At 44.1% G+C, this 19,551-nt stretch overlaps 1 protein-coding gene and 1 long non-coding RNA gene across 4 annotated transcripts in view; one reads left to right on the top strand and one right to left on the bottom strand.

The window, feature by feature from the left end:
• Positions 1–940: 940 nt before the first annotated feature.
• Positions 941–7,020, top strand: LOC112065123 (uncharacterized). Of its 3 annotated transcripts, none has more exons than XR_002891850.3 (3): positions 941–1,252; positions 2,086–2,180; positions 2,275–2,404. It is a non-coding gene; the product is annotated as an uncharacterized lncRNA (long non-coding RNA). The 3 variants fall into 3 exon arrangements; XR_008618954.1 differs by lacking the exons at positions 2,086–2,180; positions 2,275–2,404 and adding exons at positions 3,836–4,055; positions 6,210–7,020 and having other exon boundaries at positions 958–1,252; XR_003677300.2 differs by lacking the exons at positions 2,086–2,180; positions 2,275–2,404 and adding exons at positions 3,839–4,055; positions 6,210–7,020 and having other exon boundaries at positions 959–1,252.
• Positions 1,266–19,551, bottom strand: part of LOC102992680 (aldehyde oxidase 1) — a 72,840-nt gene continuing 54,554 nt past the window's right edge. Inside the window, exons 27-35 of the mRNA XM_024124762.1 lie at positions 14,914–15,009; positions 12,750–12,878; positions 11,966–12,040; positions 10,478–10,530; positions 9,130–9,244; positions 4,909–4,974; positions 3,019–3,207; positions 2,250–2,417; positions 1,266–1,316 (exon numbers count right to left, since the gene is read on the bottom strand). Coding sequence (XP_023980530.1) covers positions 1,266–1,316; positions 2,250–2,417; positions 3,019–3,207; positions 4,909–4,974; positions 9,130–9,244; positions 10,478–10,530; positions 11,966–12,040; positions 12,750–12,878; positions 14,914–15,009 — 942 coding nt within the window. The remainder of the gene's footprint in view (positions 1,317–2,249; positions 2,418–3,018; positions 3,208–4,908; positions 4,975–9,129; positions 9,245–10,477; positions 10,531–11,965; positions 12,041–12,749; positions 12,879–14,913; positions 15,010–19,551) is intronic.

The following is a 19,551-nucleotide window of genomic DNA, read 5'->3' as shown; positions in this document are numbered from 1 at the left end:
TTGCGAGTCTGCCTGCCGATGCAGGGGACACGGGTTCGTGCCCCGGTCCGGGAAGATCCCACATGCCGCGGAGCGGCTAGGCCCGTGAGCCATGGCCGCTGAGCCTGCGCGTCCGGAGCCTGTGCTCCGCGGCGGGAGAGGCCACAACAGTGAGAGGCCCGCGTACCGCAAAAAAAAAAAAAACAAAAAAAAACGCTATGAACCTTTGTGTACAAGTTTTTGTGTGAACATGTTTTCAATTCTCTTGGGTATATAGGTAAGAGTGGTCATATGATAACTACATGTTTAACTTTCTGAGGAACTGCCAAACTGTTTTCCAGAGGACCTGCACCATTTTCATTCTTCCCAGCAATGGATAAGGGTTCCAATTGCTTCACATTCTTGCCAGCACTTACTATTGTCCATCATTTTGATTACAGCCATCCTAGTGGGTGTGAAATGATATCTCATTGTGGTTTTGATTTGCATTTTCTTCATGACTACTGAGTTTGAGCATCTTTTCATGTGCTTATTGGCCATCTAGATGTCTGTGGAGAAATGTCTATTTAATTCCTTTGCCCATTTAAAAATTGGGTTATTTATCTTTTTATTGTTGAGTTGTAAGAGTTTTAAAATATATTCTGCACACTAGATCTTTATCAGACATATGATTTGCAAATATTTTCAGTATTTTCTCCTCTTCTGTGGTTTGTCTTTTCAATTTCTCATAGTGTCTTTTGAAGCACAAAAGTTTTTAGTTTTGATTAAGTTCAATTTATCTGGTTTTTTCTTTGGTCCTACAGACTCTTTAGACATCGTGCCTAGATCCATTCTGACAAGAAAAAGAGGGTGACAGCAGATGGGGACAAATGAGAAAATGACAACTTTACAGTTCATACTAATAAAATTATTTAGAAAATTGCCTTTCACTAGACAGTATAATTTCTGTTGGTGAATACAAGCCAACTATGAATCACATACAAACCATCATCTTCCATTCCATTCAGCTGGATGGATTTAAGGGACAGAATAATAAAGAATACCATTCTAGAGGAAACCAGTTAGCATTTATGCCATTTAAAATATGATTTCTAAATTGCTTAAGCATATCTATCAAATTCCAAATGGAACATTTAAAATCAGCATCCTATAAAAGCAATACTCTGTGAAATGATTTCTGAACTGTGAAAATTTGTCTTTCAGACCCATCATCCTAGAGCATTGAGACTGGATAGATTGCTTTGTTGGAAGAGCCACCCCATCTTCGCCAGAGGTTTGTATTTGATTCATATGGGTATATTCCAAGGAACATAGGATCCAGGTTCATCTCTCGGAATCTGGAATAAAAGGACAAGTTTGGATGTTTGCAACTTGGAAAATGTTTATGACGTGTGACAAATAGCAGACTATAAAATAGGATAAAAAACCACCCAGAGGGTGACCAGAACAATGAGAGGTCTGGCCATGACAGTATGAGAAACGTGGAGGAATCCAGGACAAGACCAAGGGTCAGGCGGGGCAGGACAGCTATGAGAGTCATCTCATGCTTGAAGAGGGATAAAGGAAAGGTGGAATCAGCCTCTGTGCTTCTCTAGAGTGAAGCGGCGATTCGTGGGGTTTAGGAAGAGCTATAAGGGGTACCATGAAGAGCCCTCATGAGAGGAGGTATAGGAATAACTTGTTTACAGTCAGAGGAGTCACTGTCAATGGCATGACCTCCTCCCACAATGAAAAATCCCACTGGAAACGCCCAAGGAGAGCTGAGATGTTTGCTCAGCCGGAGGGGGGCGGGGCGGGAGGGAGGTTGGCTTGCAGGAGGGATTCCTGCTGCTGGGGGTTGGGAAAGGGCCCGTCCTACTTTGTGGTTCAAATGAGGAATGGCACATACTCCCAGTGGTTTGGAAAGTTTAGTTTGTCCTCTAAACGTCCTTCCAAGGAAGTTAGATTGTGGAGGTGACCCAGAGTCTCGGCCTGGGATTCTTGGGTTCAGGGCACAGTTCCTGAACTTTATCCCTGACTAATGTGTCCTGGGAAGGGAACAAAACTAATAAGGAGGAATATACAATTGATGAATGAAGAAATGAAGAATGAACCTTTCTTTTTTAGTGGTGTAGAACTGAGCCCCACGGCAGGCAGGCTGCTCTCCTGCTCAAATGTCTTCAGGATTCCTGTCACCTTTTCTTCCGTGGAAAACCACCATGGTGGGTTAATGAAACTTAACCACAAGGACAGGGGAAAAAATAATTCAGACTTGTATGAGCAGAACATACCATTTTTGTGAACTTGTCTTCACAGGCCATTCTAATCTTCTCTGGGGTCAGTGGACTATTGAGCTTCAACGGTCCAAACAGCCCTCTCTCCTGTCGGGCTGCACTTACCGCGTCCTGGATGGCGAAAAACACCGAACACCCCAGGAATATCCCAGACTCTCCCAGACCCTGGAAGGGAAACAAGTCAACTAGATTATGACTCTCTCTTTCTCTCTCTGCATATATATACATATGTATGTGTATTATGTATACGTGCATCTATAGGTACATATGTGCATGTACGGGTACATAAAATATTAAATATTACATGTACAACTTTTTCCTTTAAAAAGCTAATTCACTATTTTAACCCAGTATTCCCATTCTTAGGATTCCAGCCTAAGGAAATGATCCCAAATGGAGAAAGCAGATATAGGCATGAAGATGAAAAATCAGACAACCTGATGGTAACAGTAGTTGGTGTTAGTCTCCACGATTTGGAGTATTTTTAAAAATTAAATTACTTTAAAATTAAAATGTTTGGGGAATTCCCTGGTGGTCCAGTGTTTAGTACGCCGTGTTCCACTGCGGGGGGCACGGGTTCAATCCCTGGTTGGGGAACTGAGATCCCGTAAGCCGCATGGCGGCCAAACAAAAAAAAAATGTTTAATAGGGCTTTTTTCCCCTATAATCCTGGTAAAACCCCCAAACAACCAAGAGATGAATGTAGCCCCTCTCTCCTGGCACAGATATCACGTAAACATGCATTTATTCATAGAGCACAGCTTACCTTAGAGGAATACAGGGTATTTGAGTTTTGAGACGGTGGCAACAAAGAAACGTGCAACTCCGTGGGGATGTCACAGATGGCAGGGATCTTATATTGGTTTGGGCCCCGAGTGTACAGGACCCCCTGAGGAGAATAATTCAGTTCCTCTATTGTATAAAGTCCCATGCCTTGAATAAATGCACCTTCAATCTAAGGAAAAAAAAATTTCCATATATGAGAAAAGACAGTAAACAGTAATATTTCACCTTCTTGCTGTTAGTCTGAATTTTAAAAATGCAGTTGAAGGGGGTTTTCAGCATGTCTTGGAGTACGTCTCCAAATATTTACTTACAAGTTCACCTCGAAGCATGTCTGAACATCGTAGTGAGCGCTAAGTTCACTCAAAGGACTTGAGTTCGAATCTCAGCCTGGCATTAAAATTGCAGCTCTGGAAGAACCCTCAGAGAGCCCGTAGCCCAAATGCCCTGACTTTTTCTGCCTACAAGGCAGATGAAACGCTCTCTGACTGGTTGGCCACAGACCCCAGCACCCCAGGAAAGGCTCTCAGGGTTCCGGAACCTTAGCAGCTCAATCCACTCACGAGCCTGCTGGCCTCACATCTCTGGACTCAGTTTCCTGGCTTGTAACATGAAGGGTTCAAACCGTGTGCTTGCTTCGCTTCCTTTACAGCTTTAAAATGCTCCGGTTCTTAGATGTCAGCACGTGGACAAAATTACCTTTCCACACAGACTTCTGATTTCTGAGTCTCTTCTTCCTTTCTTTCCTTCCTGTGGCCATATTTTCTCCACCCATCTCCATCCTCACTTCTATCTGTTAGCAGAGATGTTCTTCTCTACCACGATGTTAGAGGAAGCTTCCTAACACTCCAGACTGCTCCTGGGCCAAGTCCCCTCCCCCTGCTGAGTGAGGTGCCTGTCTTTGGAGGCTTCCACCAACCCGGCCCTCTTCTGCTCCCTGCCTCCAGCCTCACATCCTGCTCCTGGGACACGGGTGTGCGCTGCCACCAGCCTCTCCTCACTGCCAGCCATGAACACAAGGTGTGCAGAAACTTAGCTCTTTCTTTAGGTTGATTTCCTCCACTCTCCTCCCACCCGGAACACCTCTTCCTGCTCATTCTTTGACTACCTGTTCCACACCACTTCCTCCCGGAAGCCTGCTTTGACTTCTCCAACCCATACATTCTTCCCATTCTCCAGTCAATGTCCTGATTGGAGAGTCCCTCAGACTATACGCTCCAGTGCAAGTCGGGAGCTGAATGGCCCACTGGGGCTGAGGCAGGTAAAGAAAGTGAGTGAAGCTTCCAGAGAGCATGTGACTCTCTAAAGAAGCAGCCAATCAACTTTTCCTCGTGGAAATGTAGCTCCGGTGTTGGCAAATTTTCTGAGTTTCCAAGAGATGCTAGCCATTTGAAAATTCATGTAAAATAGCTTGTGATTTTTCAATCTTGTTAATTATTTCAAATTTAAATTTTAAGATGTCGGGCTTCCCTGGTGGCGCAGTGGTTGGGAGTCCACCTGCCGATGCAGGGGACGCGGGTTCGTGCCCTGGTCCGGGAGGGTCCCGCATGCCGCGGAGCGGCTGGACCCGTGGGCCGTGGCCGCTGGGCCTGCGCGTCCGGAGCCTGTGCTCCGCAACGGGAGAGGCCACAACAGTGAGAGGCCTGCGTACCGCAAAAAAAAAAAACAAAAAAACTACCTGAAACACCTTTGTTCCCTTCCCTTTTTTAAACACTAAGAGATGTGAGTTCCGTGGCTGTCCTGAATGGAAAGATTCTGAATAGAGGGATAGAATAAGAAGATGATGAATAAGCCAACAGGATGTGTTCCTGGCAGATCCCCCAGAAGTTTTGACTTTTACAAATAGGGAGTCAGGAAAGTCAGTTCCACATACCTGGCCTATGTCAAGGGCTGGATTTATACTGCAGCCAACATCCATGACAATGTCTGTTCTGATGTTCTAGTAATTAAAAAACAAGTAAAAAACGTTTAGTTTCATGAGTACAGCTTGGGGAGACGAAGTCGAGAAGCAGTTCCTGTCAGGATGGCACTGGAAAAGAACCTATCTTTGGGCCACAATATATTTCAGGAGAAAGAAGCAACAGAGTTTATTATGTATAACATTCAAAGTTATATAAATACTCAACCAGCTTAACCAGTGTTTTTTTTTTCTTGGAAACAATAGGAGAGAAAAATATTTACTTGACTTTGATTCCAGCTGAGCGATGTAACACACTCAGTTTAATCCACTACAACAAATAGAACATACGCCACAGAAAACAGGAAACGTCTATGGCCCTCTTCATCCTTGTTGCAAAACTTTGTGGTTACCACACAACCCCCATTCAGAGTCCCACTGGCTGGGTGACAGTTACTGAATCAAGAACTCAGGGTACATCAGCAAAAAATCTGTTATCTGCTATTTTACATTTTTCATTTTTAGAGCAGGGCAGAGATTAAATCTAACATTACAACTTTGGTGACCAAAAGTTATCTGATAACCTATAAATGAGGAGAAGGACAGTAGGCCCAGCCAGGCTGGTGGTGACACCTTTGCTCCCCAGCAGGTCTGTACCTTCTTTTCTGTTACATATGGTCTTTGTCATGACAGATTCTACTTATAATTATTAATGGAACAAAGGAAACCCAAGAATTTCCTTATTTGATCTGGGACTTTCATCTAGCATTTTTCTTAAGTAAATTAGATAGTGATCTAGAATGTTTTACTATAATAAAACTTCAGGCACCCACCCCTCTTGTTTAAAGACACAGTGAAATGTAAATTTCTCTTCCACACCAGTTAGCAAGGCTGATGGCCTCTTCTAGGAGACCAGTGGCCTCAACTGGAGGCGAGCAGGGGTGCTCTCAATTCTGCAGTGTTAGTGAAGGTTTTGCTTTCAAGGCTGTGGACTTATTGCTGTCTGCACTGTCATTTGATAGGGCTGTTCTAGGCTGTGGCAGCCAGACTCCACGATGGCCCTCGACGACCCCCACCTCCCCGTATTCACGTCCTCATGCAGCCCGCTCCCGCACTCTACCAGGGGTGGCTTGTGTGATCAGTAGGATATGGCACAAGTAATAGTTCATCACTCCGAGACTAGGTTGACTGTGGCTTCTGTCTTGGGTTCTATCTTAATCACGCATACTCTCTCTCTCTCTCCTTTTCCTTTGGACCAATCCCTCACGGGGAACCAGCTTTCACGTCCTGAGGACACTGAAACATCCTATGGAGAGGTCCGTGTGGTGAGGAATGGAGACCTCTGGCCAACAGCCAGTGAGAAACTGAAGCTTCCTGCCAACAACCACGCAATGCAGCTTGGAATCGGATTCTCTAGCTGCCACTGAGCCTTGAGATGACTGCAACCCTGGCCGACAGCTTGGCGGTAACCTCATGAGGAAACCCAAGCCAGAATCACCCCAATAAGCCACTCCCAGGTTCCTGACACTCAGAAATGGTATCAGCTAATAAATGTCTGTTAAAGCAATTCCATCGATATGAAGAGAATTTCTGAAAAACAGGCCACAGGGAGGTCCCTTAGTGGGATGTCACATTACGGTATTTTGCCTTGGGGTGATACCTAACCTGAGCCTCAGATCTAGCTTTTATGAAGACATCTGATAAGGCTGTTTCATGCATCTCTTGAGATTGTTCAGTTGGGCTTCCCTGGTGGCACAGTGGTTAAGAATCTGCCTGCCAATGCAGAGGACACGGGTTTGAGCCCTGGTCCAGGAAGATCTCACATGCCGCCGAGCAACTAAGCCTGTGCGCCGTAACTACTGAGCCTGAGCTCTAGAGCCCACGAGCCACAACTACTAAGGCCGCATGCCACAACTACTGAAGCCCTTGCACCTACAGCCCGTGCTCCGCAACAAGAGAAGTCTCTGCCATGAGAAGGCTGCGCACTGCAATGAAAGAGTAGCCCCCGCTCGCTGCAACTAGAGAAAGCCCGTGCACAGCAACAAAGACCCAACACAGCCAAAAATAAATAAATAAATAAATAAATTTATATTAAAAAATATTGTTCAATAAATTATAAGAGTACACCTTAGCATTTCATACCAAGGCTAATTATTACCCTGTTCTTAGATCTTAACAAGACCAAGGCATATGCAAGACACAAGGAAACCCAAATGATTAAGTCTTCACCAACATTTTCTTTGAGGGAGGGGGCATGTAGAAATCAGTTAGCATGCGAGAACTTTCTACTGAACTCCCTAACACAGGACAGCTACTGTAGCATAAAAAGCATGCTTAGAGTGATCACTGTCTTGCCCCAGTCCAAGTTTCCCCAAAAGTAATCTGATTTGAATCAGAATCCAGACAAGCTAGATACTTGAATGGGCAGATTCAATAAAGGTGTATATAATTTCAAAGGTTAGGCTGACTACAGTTTAAAAACATACAGGCTGGAGACATATTAAATGAAAATTTATCTTTGATCACAATCCAAGATGTAGTCACAAAGGATGTTTGGAAATATCAAGAACTAGAGCTTGCCTCTGGGTAGGTTTTGGGCAGATTATCACATGACAGTTGTGAGGGTATCACAGTTCCGTTTAATCCATCGATGATCATTTATTGTTTTTTTTTTTTTTCTCTTTATTGGAGTATAACTGTTTTACAATAGTGTGTTAGTTTCTCCTTTACAACAAAGTGAATCATTTATACATATACATATGTTCCCATATCTCTTCCCTCTTGTGTCTCCCTCCCTCCCACCGTCCCTATCCCACCCCTCTCGTGGTCACAAAGCACAGAGGTGATCTCCCTGTGCTATGCGGCAGCTTCCCACTAGCTATCTAATTTACATTTGGTAGTGCATATATGTCCCTGCCACTCTCTCACTTCGTCACAGCTTACCCTTCCCCCTCCCCATGTCCTCAAGTCCATGCTCTAGTAGGTCTGTGTTTTATTCCTGTCCTACCACTAATCTCTTCATGACATTTTTTTTTCTTAGATTCCATATATATGTGTTAGCATATGGTATTTGTTTTTCTCTTTGATTTACTTCACTCTGTATGACAGACTCCAGGTCTATCTACCTCATTACAAATAACTCAGTTTCATTTCTTTTTATGGCTGAGTAATATTCCATTGTATATATGTGCCACATCTTCTTTATCCATTCATCTGTTGATGGACACTTAGGTTGCTTCCATGTCCTGGCTATTGTAAATAGAGCTGCAATGAACATTTTGGTACATGACTCTTTTTGAATTATGGTTTTCTCAGGGTATATGCCCAGTAGTGGGATTGCGGGGTCGTATGGTAGTTCTATTTGTAGTTTTTTAAGGAACCCCTCCATACTGTTCTCCATAGTGGCTGTATCAATTTACATGCCCACCAACAGTGCAAAAGGGTTCCCTTTTCTCCACACTCTCTCCAGCATTTATTGTTTGTAGATTTTTTGATGATGGCCATTCTGACTGGTGTGAGGTGATACCTCACTGCAGTTTTAATTTGCATTTCTCTAATGATTGTTATTGATAGTGGCAAGGGGCATCATTTACCCTCAAAAGCCCAGCTACAAGAGGAGAAACTCTGAGTCCTTGAAGCAGGAGCGTGTGTGTGTGTGTGTGTGTGTGTGTGTGTGTGTGTGTGTGTGTGTGTGAGAATCTGTGTGAGCATCTCCTCATAGCATTCCTTAAAAGCATAAGGATGCTCTTAAACTATCTAAAAAGCAGGACCTAGCTGGACAAAAGATATCAAAAGCTGGCCACTAGCTCCCCTGGGCTGGCCCTTGGTGCCTGTTAGCAGATTGTGGATGCTTATGAAATCCTTCAAGAATGCCATATGATGGCATTTCATGCAAGAGGAAGCCCCCTGTAGGCTGTGTTTCTACATCGAAGCCCCCTATAGGCTGTGTTTCTTCCTGGAAGTGATTTTTTTTCCTGATTCCATTTGAAAGAGCAGGGGAAATAAAGAAGAGAGGCTGCCAGTTGTTTTCCACATAAAACACCGAGGCGATTGCTGAGCTTCTATTTTCCTTAGTAAAACAGACAAATTATCCTTAGGCTGATTACACAGTGCCTCTCTGGTGCTCAGACAGATGGAATATGTGGAAAATAGATGTATCTAGAGTTCAACTTGAAGACCTTCCCAATTGGTACTGACCTTATGAGCACCTGTCAGACAGTCTATCTCAACCTCGGAACAGGCAGCTCCATAAACAAAGTATTCGAAAGGATGGCCTTCGCCTGTCTCCCAGTTCATGTTCGACTCATAACCCCTGGAGGAAATAGAATTCTTGAGGAGCGTTGTTAAGTGATCAAGTCCGCTAATTGAAGACCACAATGATTAAACAGACCCGTTAAGAGCTGTGCTCAATTTGTATGCACAGCAAACCAGAGGAGTGCACATGTACAATGATGTGTAGCACATAATACATGCAATAAGTCTGCTGAATAAATAAATATTTACTTCTTTCTTAAAAAACTTGCTTTGCCTGATAAAAACATGAAACCACTCCCTACTGCTGACTCCTTATGCTTGGAAGTTAACTGCTGACTATGGATATTCATCCTATTGCTTTTGGCTAATATTGGGTCATGTAATACTATCGTCATCAGATTTGGGGGATTCCACCTGGATTTTACACCAAACACTACATCAAAGGTGCACGCTTGCCAGTTCACCTGTCTTGCTGGCTCTAGGATTCAGCCTTCTGTGCGAGGGATCAGGCCCCTTGGCTCTCATTCTGTGCCACTACTCTGGTCGCTCCATCAGTCACCATGGCCTGCTCTGTTCCTAACTGTTCTTTAAGAACACCAAACGAATGCCATGGTAGAAGAGAAGCATAGGCCAGCAGCTTGCCAGTACTTTCTACCCTTCTCTCCTCTGCTCCGCCCGGTCTGGAGGGGCTTATTCCTGATAGCCAATTCCTGATAGCCTGGGACTCCCATGACAAGTGACAAAGAGACAAAATCAGGTATGACTCTCTATATCACTCTGTTCTCTGATGGCTTCCACTCTCCATTAAAATAACTCGATAAATTGATAGACTCTTTTCTAAAGTGTCTGAGTTCTAGTTGTTCCACATCTTGACAACACACAGTTATTGTCAAATTCTTATATTTTGCCAATCTAGAAGGTGTGAAATGGTATTTATCTTATGATGGGTTTAATTTGCATCCCTTTCCCTTCATTTCCTAACTTAAGGGACACACTGAGTTTTCAACAAAAGGTCAACCACTGTTGTAGGTTCCAAGCACTAACCCCCAGGGAACCCTCTAGTACTTCCCAGTATGATTTGAATCATCGATTCAGCTGTATTTTATTTGTGTGTCTATTTTTTCCCAGGCTTTCTGGAACTTTGCATTAAGAAGCACCTAAATGTTCTTTATAAGAGTGGGTTAACACAAGGTACAAAATCATTTTTTGCCAAAATGGCAAACAGAAATGAAACTTCCCCTCAAGATACTGCTGCTATTTTCCATAGCATGCGATTGAAAGGACTATTTACCTGAAGTATCCAGTAGCTGAAAGACTAATGCTTTCATCAAAAGCAGCCTGTGCCTGGGAAAGAAGAATACAACGTGATGCAATAAAGATGTTTAAAGTTAAGAATCACTCAAGATTTCAATATTAGTTTTACTCTGTGTTAAATAAAGTGATCAGTAGTAATAACTAGGAAGGACCAAGTTTAATTTATTCCTTTCAGCATTTTCCATCTCTATAGGCATTTATGGTTCACTGTGTGTAGGAATAGCATTTGTTCAATGCATATCATCATAATAAATGACTCCCATGGCATGTTACACTTATAGATTGGACTATTGTGGGCAACACATGTTCTGCTTATGAAGAATTTCACTCAGTCACCTGGAAAGACTTAGCCGATTAACACAGAACATTTCAGGAAGAAATGGGTGGTCAGACATTTAATTTTAATATCATGTATCCATAAGAGACTTAGGAGAGGGGTACAACCTTGCTAAATTGTACCATTTACACCAAAAGTTCTCCTGACTCTGCAGTGTACACAGTTGACTAAGATACAAAATGATGCCCCCAAGTTGAGAAAAAAAAATGTGAGAAGTGCAACCATTACAGACGAAAGTGGGCCGAATGGCAGCATTTTTTGATGGTGGAGGACCGACTCTCTTGCACTGCATCTCTCTCCATCTTTCTCCAACCAGATTCTCCCAGGAAGCACTGGGCAAGGGGCAGAACTGGGCAAAGGGCAGAAATAAATATGCCCAGAAAGGATTGAGAGCTCCTATAAATATGAATTACAGAATGAATCCTAACTCTATGGAATAGCAGGAACCATTTCTAAGTAAGACTCTCCAATGTTATTTCCTCCAGACCAGTGCTTTAATATGACTTGACATCCTAGAACTGTCAGCCTTCAGTGGGTATCCATTCCATACCATCTGGTACTTTAGAACCTGTTACTCTGAAAAGTTTCCTAGTTGACTTTAGAATGTGTGTCTTCTCATCTAATTAGATTTTAGGTAGATGAAAGGAAGCAGTTGAATATTTCCATTCCATTTAGTGCCTACTACTTGCGGATATGTACCCAAATGGCTTGGTTTCCTCTGTCTAAAAGAGTGCTTATATGATTTTTACTTTTATAAAAGGATTCTGGTGTTATCTTCCAATTTTAGGAACAGGGGAACCCCCCAAAAAGAACAAATAGATGGACTGCTATTATCTAGAAAATACCTAGATTCCTTAGGAAGAAACATTAATTAATTCTTGATTAAAACAAGAGTTCTGGACCCAAGAACCATCTTTTCTCTAATAGAGAATTGTCCCAGATGTAGGAGTTCCTCCATCATGCTGTGATAATATTTCCACATGCCGAGAGCCAAAGGCCTCTATTGATCACGATGTAACTGCAGTACCTTTTAATGTGCCCTTTCTACTGATATTTGATTCACACATCTCACTCTCCTCTCTCCTTTTTTTTCCCTAACATACAACACAAAGTAACAGTGATTCTCACCCAGTCCTTCCAGGTGCCTCCAGGATTCTTGCTGATGATGGGTTCAAGGCGTTTTAGAAGAGTTTGACAAGCATCCTAGGGATTATTTTTTAGTTAAAATTATGACCATAATGTCACGCAAACAACAATTTCAAAAACACACTATTATGTGCTGTTACATAGGCTTATTTAAGAGGCCCATGGTACACGGAGAAGGAAGACACCAACCCCGTAAGAGGTGGTGTGAAAGGTCTCATGGGGTTGGGGGTGAAGCATGAGCTGGTCTTAAAGACAGACCGCCTGGGATGGGGGCCTTGTAAGCCCCGCTAAGCGGTCAGGACTTAACAGAAAAACTGTTGACAAATCACCACCCGTCACTGTTTTTAAGCACAGCATGGTCAGATTTATTTTGTGGGAAAGCTTTCCCTGGCTGCAGGAAGCCAGAGTGAAAGGCAATGAAACTGGGGTGGACAGACAGAGCCTTGCAATGGCCCTGACAAGAGGCGCGAGTTTGAACCAAAGCAGCCATGGTACTGCAACCTGGAACTGGAAAGAGACATTTCTGAGTAGAACTGATAGGGCTTGGGGACCCGTGAGCTGTCAGGAGTGAGGGAGAAAGGAGGTGGCATCTCCCGCTCGGGAGAGTGGCCAGTCCTGGACACTGACTGAGCCCCCAACTGGGGGAAGGCGCAGCTTTCCCCAAGAGGGTGTGGGAAGGAGACAAGAGCTGGGTTGATTTGCAACATCTTCTGAGCTCCAGCCTTGACGGGGTTCATGATTTTGGTGCCACTGCAACGATTTTTACCTTTACTGCCAGCCCATTGAGATCGGCCACCACGGAACCTCCAGAGATGTTTGCATTAGGGACGGTTTCTGTGCTTGTTCCCCGAAGGTGGATGTTGGACAATGGCATCCTTAATTCACGACTGGCCACCTGGATTTTGGAAGAGATCTTCTTTCACTTTTCTTTGGTTAGTCATAGACCCGTGCACTTAGCACATGGTAGCATGTGTGTGGAACACCCCCATGCCCACTGGAACAAGCCACAGGACCACGAATTCTTCCAGCCACAAGAAGCTCCTCTTGTCTAAGACCCTGTAGCTAGTCTGGCCCCCTAGCCCTGAGCACACGTCCTTGTTCTTTGACTTTCTTTTGTGCAATAGCACCAGGAAGAGGAGGTGAGGCCTCAAGCCAAGGCAGGAAGAAATGTTTCATGTTTTCATCATCATGAAATCAACACCTTCAAGGCCTCTCCTACCTCTGCACTCTGCAAAATTCTAGCAAATCTGACTTCATCATAGAGGAGATGCCTTACCCACATTTCTGGAGATGCTCCAGGAAGAGAGCATTTCTGAGAAAGGACAATGGCTTTGTTAAAGCAGCTGCACCAACTGGAGATCCCAGAAGTACATGGTGCCAGCGCCACTGGCCAACGTAAGGACTTAGCTGGCTGCTAGGTTCTTCCTTTGTGTTTAATGATGGGGCAAAATCATATTACTAATCTCAGCTGGTTCCACATTCTCCTTCCTGCTAGCAGTATGGCTTAGTTGAGTCTGTCCACAATTACGACAGGGGCATAAGGCATACAGAGCCCTCCCCATCACTGGCTTTCAGAAGACTGCCTACACAAAGTGCATAGGCTTAGAACAGAAAGGTTTCTGGTGGCCCTTTCTGGTGGCCCAATAAGGAAAATACGGAAGTCTCACCCCAGAAAGGGGGACAGGTATGACCACACAATTCTCAAGAGAGTGATAACATGAAATAAAACATATATTCAGCACCTCTATGATCAGAAAAGTGCAAATTAAAGCAATAATGTGATACTTTCCTCTATTAAATTATCTAAGATTTTTTTTTTAAACAATCCATAACGTACAATGTTGGGTAGTGGTGTAATGTGATGGGTACTTTCTGGAAAACAATTCGGTAACATGTGTCAGGTGACTTAAGATATATTCTGTGACCCAGTAATTCCATTCCTGGAATTTATTAAAAAGAAAAATCATTGGTTTGATCACAGGTTTATGGACAAAAAAGTTCACTGAAGTGTTCAACAATTGGGGATGGCTAAATAAATTATACAGACATATACATGCAGCATTAAAAATCATGATTGTAAAGAATTCTTAATGACAGGAGGAAATGGTCACTCTCTATCAGGATAGGTGAAAATCCAGGATATAAAATTATATAAACAGAATGCTAGTGATTTTTTGAAAAAGAAAAATTTATTAAAAAGAAAAATCATTGGTTTGATCACAGGTTTATGGACAAAAAAGTTCACTGAAGTGTTCAACAATTGGGGATGGCTAAATAAATTATACAGACATATACATGCAGCACAGAATGCTAGTGATTTTTTGAAAAAGAAAAGAAGTCAAAATAGAGAGACCCCAAAACAGTGATTATTGCTAAGTGGTAGAATTGTGCAGGGTTTTCTAAAATACTGTTTGCCTTTCAAATGTTTTATAATCTGTAATATTACAATAATTAGCAAAATAGAAACAGTAGCCAAAAATTTTTCTAAAATAATTGAGTGAAAAGAAAACTGGTAGTTTGGTTAGAAATATCAAAAGTGTTTTATACTATCAGTTGTTCAGAGTCCTTACTATAAAAAGGGCAAGAAATAATGCACTACATCAGAATTTCTAAATCTTTTTATTGCCCAGCAAAGGTTCAAAAAAGACAACACATTTGTTAATATATCCAAAGGAAAGCAGCAAATGACCATACAACCTTCTTTAGCAGTAAGACAACCACAGGCTATTCTACCACATTCTTTTAGGAGGGTCAGTTGCAAAACTGGTTTGTTTACCCAGTTTCTGTGAATAGCTTAGCAGTTGAAGTAGTCAAAGCTAAAGTCTCCTATCCTTTTTATTTTGGAACAGAAAATGTACACTCCAAGTTTCCCTCTCATACACCTATCTACAAGCACACATCCGACTTAACCCAATTATCTGCATTCTTACCTGAATCATTTTAGTGTGGACACCCTGCCCCATTTCAATTCCACCATGAGTCACCAGCACAGACCCATCTAGATAAATGTGAACCAGGGCAGCAGCCTAAGCGAAAAAGATGAAAACAGTTGCCACGATCTTTTTGATTGACATTATCACATATCTTGTCAATTAGAAGACCTTTTCCCTGTAAAGCATCCCCTCCCTCCTTTCCACATCTGCCAAAATAAACACAGACCCTTTCCCCATTGCCCTGAGAGCACTGAGCAGAGCCAGGGCAAGGCAGGGACAGGGGCTGCCTCATGATCGTCCCACAAGAGGCCAGCTTGTCGCTGGATGGCTGTGAGTCTGGGGCAGGATTATGCTGCTTACGCTACTATTTCCTCAGTAGAACAGCTGAGTGCACTGGTACCTTCAAGGATCCCCCCGACCCAGGGTGGAACAATAATCTGGATTTGGGTTTTTTGGGGGAGAGGGTGTCAGTTTTAAATGCAAAGTTAAGTATAGATAGTTTGGGGAAGAAGGAAGACTTGTTTACATGAACACTTAACCCCATAGTTGTAGGTATGTTACAGAGAAGCAAAAATAAAAATCCAAATAAGATGGGGCAGATAGACATTACTTTTTTGCTGCAAAATGAGCTAAGCCCACCCTCAATCATCTTGGCCCAGAGTTATAGGGCTTTAGAGTTCGAAGAGAACTTGGAAGTAATCTTATCTAACCGCACAGCTCCCACAGGAATACAGAAGGAACCAAACAGCTAACATAGAATAAAAGGCTGCTGTGGTCAGAAACACCCAGGCTCTAAGCTGAGCATGTTTTACAGTCAATAGGAATGTGCCTTCTTGCCAAGTCTGCTTGTGCTAAACTAGGGGGTATGGAGATGGGCCAGGAGACTGAGATATCCCAGGAGACTGCAGACAATGTGAATGGCATCTTCACTTTGAGTCTCCAGTATACGAGCAATATTAACAGCATACGGTCTAGAGAAAAATGCTTCTAGTGGTTCCACTGTGGTTCAGGGGGCCTGCAAGGCACACCTTTACTGCTGCTCAACTGGGAAGTGCCAACCTCTCAGATGTAGTCTAGTCCAGCCAGGAGTCACTAAAAGCTATCGGCTAGGTTTCTTAATAGCTAAGCTTCTATGCAGAGTGGCATAATAATCTAGGATTTGTAAAGGCAGGTCTTCAGAAAATTCTGGTAACAAGCTAATTTCCATTTAATGAAGCTACAATTTTTAAGCCTTGCTTTACTCACTTAGATTACTTATAAACAACCCTGGTCAGAAGTGAAAGTCAAGGGAACTGCATATCAATCACCAGATATGCCCAAGAAAAGGAGTGCATTCCTAGATCGATTCTTTGCCCACCAGAAGGACCTTTACAGCCGCCTGTGGGCCATGGGCCACACTTGGAGAGCTGCCTCTTTCTTTACTGGCATCCAAAGGTTCACGCTACTCTAGCATTCCAAATCTGGCACTTTGACAGTGAGATGGGTTCTACTTACCTGGTCAGCTGGTATAAACTAGGGATGTATTGAGAAAACGGGGACATAGGAGCACTTTCTCTGAGGACAAAGGCACATACACTCACAGCCCAAGGGAGACTCTTAGAACCTTAGGAAAGGCATCGTTGCCATAATAATCATATCCAAGTGCCTTGGGGAGAGATCCAGCAGAGCATGTTTTACTGTCTGTTGACATATCAGTCCTGGAAACACTGTCTTGTGCTCCTGGTCATTTATTCTCTAAACAATAAAAATAAGGAGTGACATCCTCTACAGAGCACCCAGGGGTTGTGCACCAGATGGCAGGGGATGCCAGCTGCAGCGGCTGCTCCTGGGCTCCATTCTACGGCACCTCTTTGTACTCTGCTGGAATGTAAGCCCCCTGAAAGGAAAGTCCATGTCCTAAGGCATCCTTTGCAAAGCAACAAAGTACCTGATGAGTAGTAAGTACTCAATAAAAGTTTGATAAATGAACTGGCAACAGCAGAGCCATTTAATCTGTTCCTTAAGCTTGCAGACACTATATTTGGCCTCCTTGGCTCTGCCAGCAATTCAGAAGTTGCCAGTGGGTGAAATGTGTAGCTGGCGCATGTGATTGAACTACAAGTACAGTGGATTGTGCCTTTCCTTCATGTGTGACCCCGCTGGCAGCAGCGCCCTGCCTGTGTGTCCAGGGCAGCGTTTCTGTCCCAGACTGCCGAGTAACTCGTCCCATGTGCTGCTGCAGGCTTCTTGGGCCACTTAAAATGTCGAATTTGGTTCAGTTAAGCGGCACCACCGGATGGTTCACTGTTAGCGCCACAAAAGATAATTCTGCAAGGCTGCATCTGCGAAATCAGCACAACTGGCACATGGGAACAGATAGTTCTCCAACATAGACTTGGAACTTAGTCTGTGAAATTTAAGTCCTCAAGCAATGACTGCTGGTGTTGGTGAGACATGAGCTCTGACCCAACAGATTCCCCAAACGTCTCAGCCATTCAAACATTTGAGTTCCTCTTCTGTGCCAGGTGCCGCATGAAGGCACTGGGAATACAGAGGTTCATTAGGTACTGTGTGCACTTCAGTGCTCTGTCTAGGCATTAAATATAATGCAGGTGAGGCATGTTTGACACCCTCGGCTGTTGGGAGCACAGTCCTGAAGTCAGGTCCTTGTACCACTCACTAGCTGGATGTCCTTCCGTAGGAGAGCGGACCTCTGTGGGCTTCAGCTCCCCCTTCTATGAAACAGAATCACACCAGCCAACAGAGGGGAGACAGGGCTTAAATCAAGTGGGAAATTGCACGTTGCCCAGCCTAGGGCCGTAGACACAGAAGGTGCTCTAGTTGCCCCCTCTGTCTGGTTTGCTTCAGAACAGAGGCTTTCAGCGTATGGCTTCCAGGAAGCAGCCTGACTGATCTCAAACTCCTCAATTCAACTCTGCAATTCAGCCCTAAGCAAATGTTTTAAGCACAGAAGCTGGTTTCCAGGGAAGGATGGGAGGGGAAGGTGGTGGCGGGGAGAGCTTCTCAGGAGCCTTTGAGAATGAATTTGTGCTGCTGGCTGTTGTCTAGTTTCTTCCCAGCTGAGCTGAATCCCACCTCAGATCCCCCCAGAAGGTGCCAGGGGGAAGCGGCTTGATGTAGCTGACAAAGCACAGCTTCTGGAGCCTCTGAGACCTGAGTTCTAGCACCGGCCCCGCCTCTCACCAGCTGTGGGACTCTGGACAAGTTATTTAAGCTCTCTGAGCCTCAGTTTCTCATCATTAACATAAGGTTACAAATCTTACAGGTTGCCCTGAGGGCTGAATGAGATAAAATCTAAAAGAACTTACAACATAGTAGGCGCTCAGTAATTATCGTTAATTTTTATCTACTTTTTGAGAAATTTCTGATGGGGGAAATGGGACAGACCTAGTCTCCTGTGGAGGCCAGGTATTAAGTAATGGCAACCACTGAATAGAGACAGCCTGCCATGTCTACCCACAGCCTAACGCCCCCAAATTTCCAGAAGATTCATATACGATGGAGATTGTTTTCTGCATGATCCCGGTCGTGTACTCAAGGACAGATGGCCCAGACTGACCTCTTTGCTGGCCGCCGGCTAATCAGTTTGCCCCAAAACTATATACAAAGAGTCACTGCTCGCTAACCCTTTTCTAGGGATAGTTTTCCCCCTTCCTTTCCTCTTTAATAACCTTGTTTTTGCCTTTATTCCTCAACCACAGCCTCTTGACTCTCTCATCTGAGTAAATTGTAGGCAGATGACTAAACAACATCTGTGCTGTTTTGCCATCGTAAACAGGAGAGGCATAGGAAGGCTGCAATCACATCACCACTGTGTTGTTATCTGCTCCTCTGCGCTAACCCACCTACAATCACAGCTTCATGAAAACATTCTGATGATTACATAGAGGCTGAGTCAGGATAGATGGGTGAATGATGGGGGTGGAAATGGGGGAAGGACCTTCCTGCCTGCTTTTCCTCCCCATCACGCGGCTTATACACCAGTGCTCCTCTCAGCCCCACCCCCATTTATCCCTATTCTGTCAGAGCTCAACACACACACCTGCCGTACCGTCTTCATGGTTCAGCCAAAGGTGTGAACTCTGCGAAGGGGAGTTGACTACAGTTTTGAGGGCTCTGCCACCTCATCCACATGTATGTATAGATACACATACGGACACGTAAGAACATAGGGAACAGGGTTCCCACGTGTCTGCTCTACAATGAGCGAGAATAAAGACCACCAGCTGTCCGGGGTAAGTTCCACTCAGGAATGAAGAGGTGGAACCTGCAAGTGAGGTTTAGCAACCAAGCAGGGAATTCATTTAATCAATTAAAGAAAGTAAACAACAAGAATAGATTTTCAGGACTTCCCTGGTGGCGCGGTGGTTAAGAATCCGCCTGCCAAGGCAGGGGACACGGGTTCGAGCCCTGGGCTGGGAAGATCCCACATGCCGCGGAGCAGCTAAGCCCGTGCGCCACCACTACTGAGCCCGCGTGCTGCAACTACTGAAGCCTGTGCACCTAGAGCCCGTGCTCCGCAACAAGAGAAGCCACCGCAATGAGAGGCCCGCGCACCGCAACAAAGAGTAGCCTCCGCTCGCCCCAACTAGAGAAAGCCCGCGTGCAGCAATGAAGACCCAAAGCAGCCAAAAA

This window comes from Physeter macrocephalus, chromosome 2 (genome assembly GCF_002837175.3).
Source record: "Physeter macrocephalus isolate SW-GA chromosome 2, ASM283717v5, whole genome shotgun sequence".
In the NCBI taxonomy this organism is placed as follows: domain Eukaryota; kingdom Metazoa; phylum Chordata; class Mammalia; order Artiodactyla; family Physeteridae; genus Physeter; species Physeter macrocephalus.
This window is presented reverse-complemented; position numbering and strand designations above follow the sequence as displayed.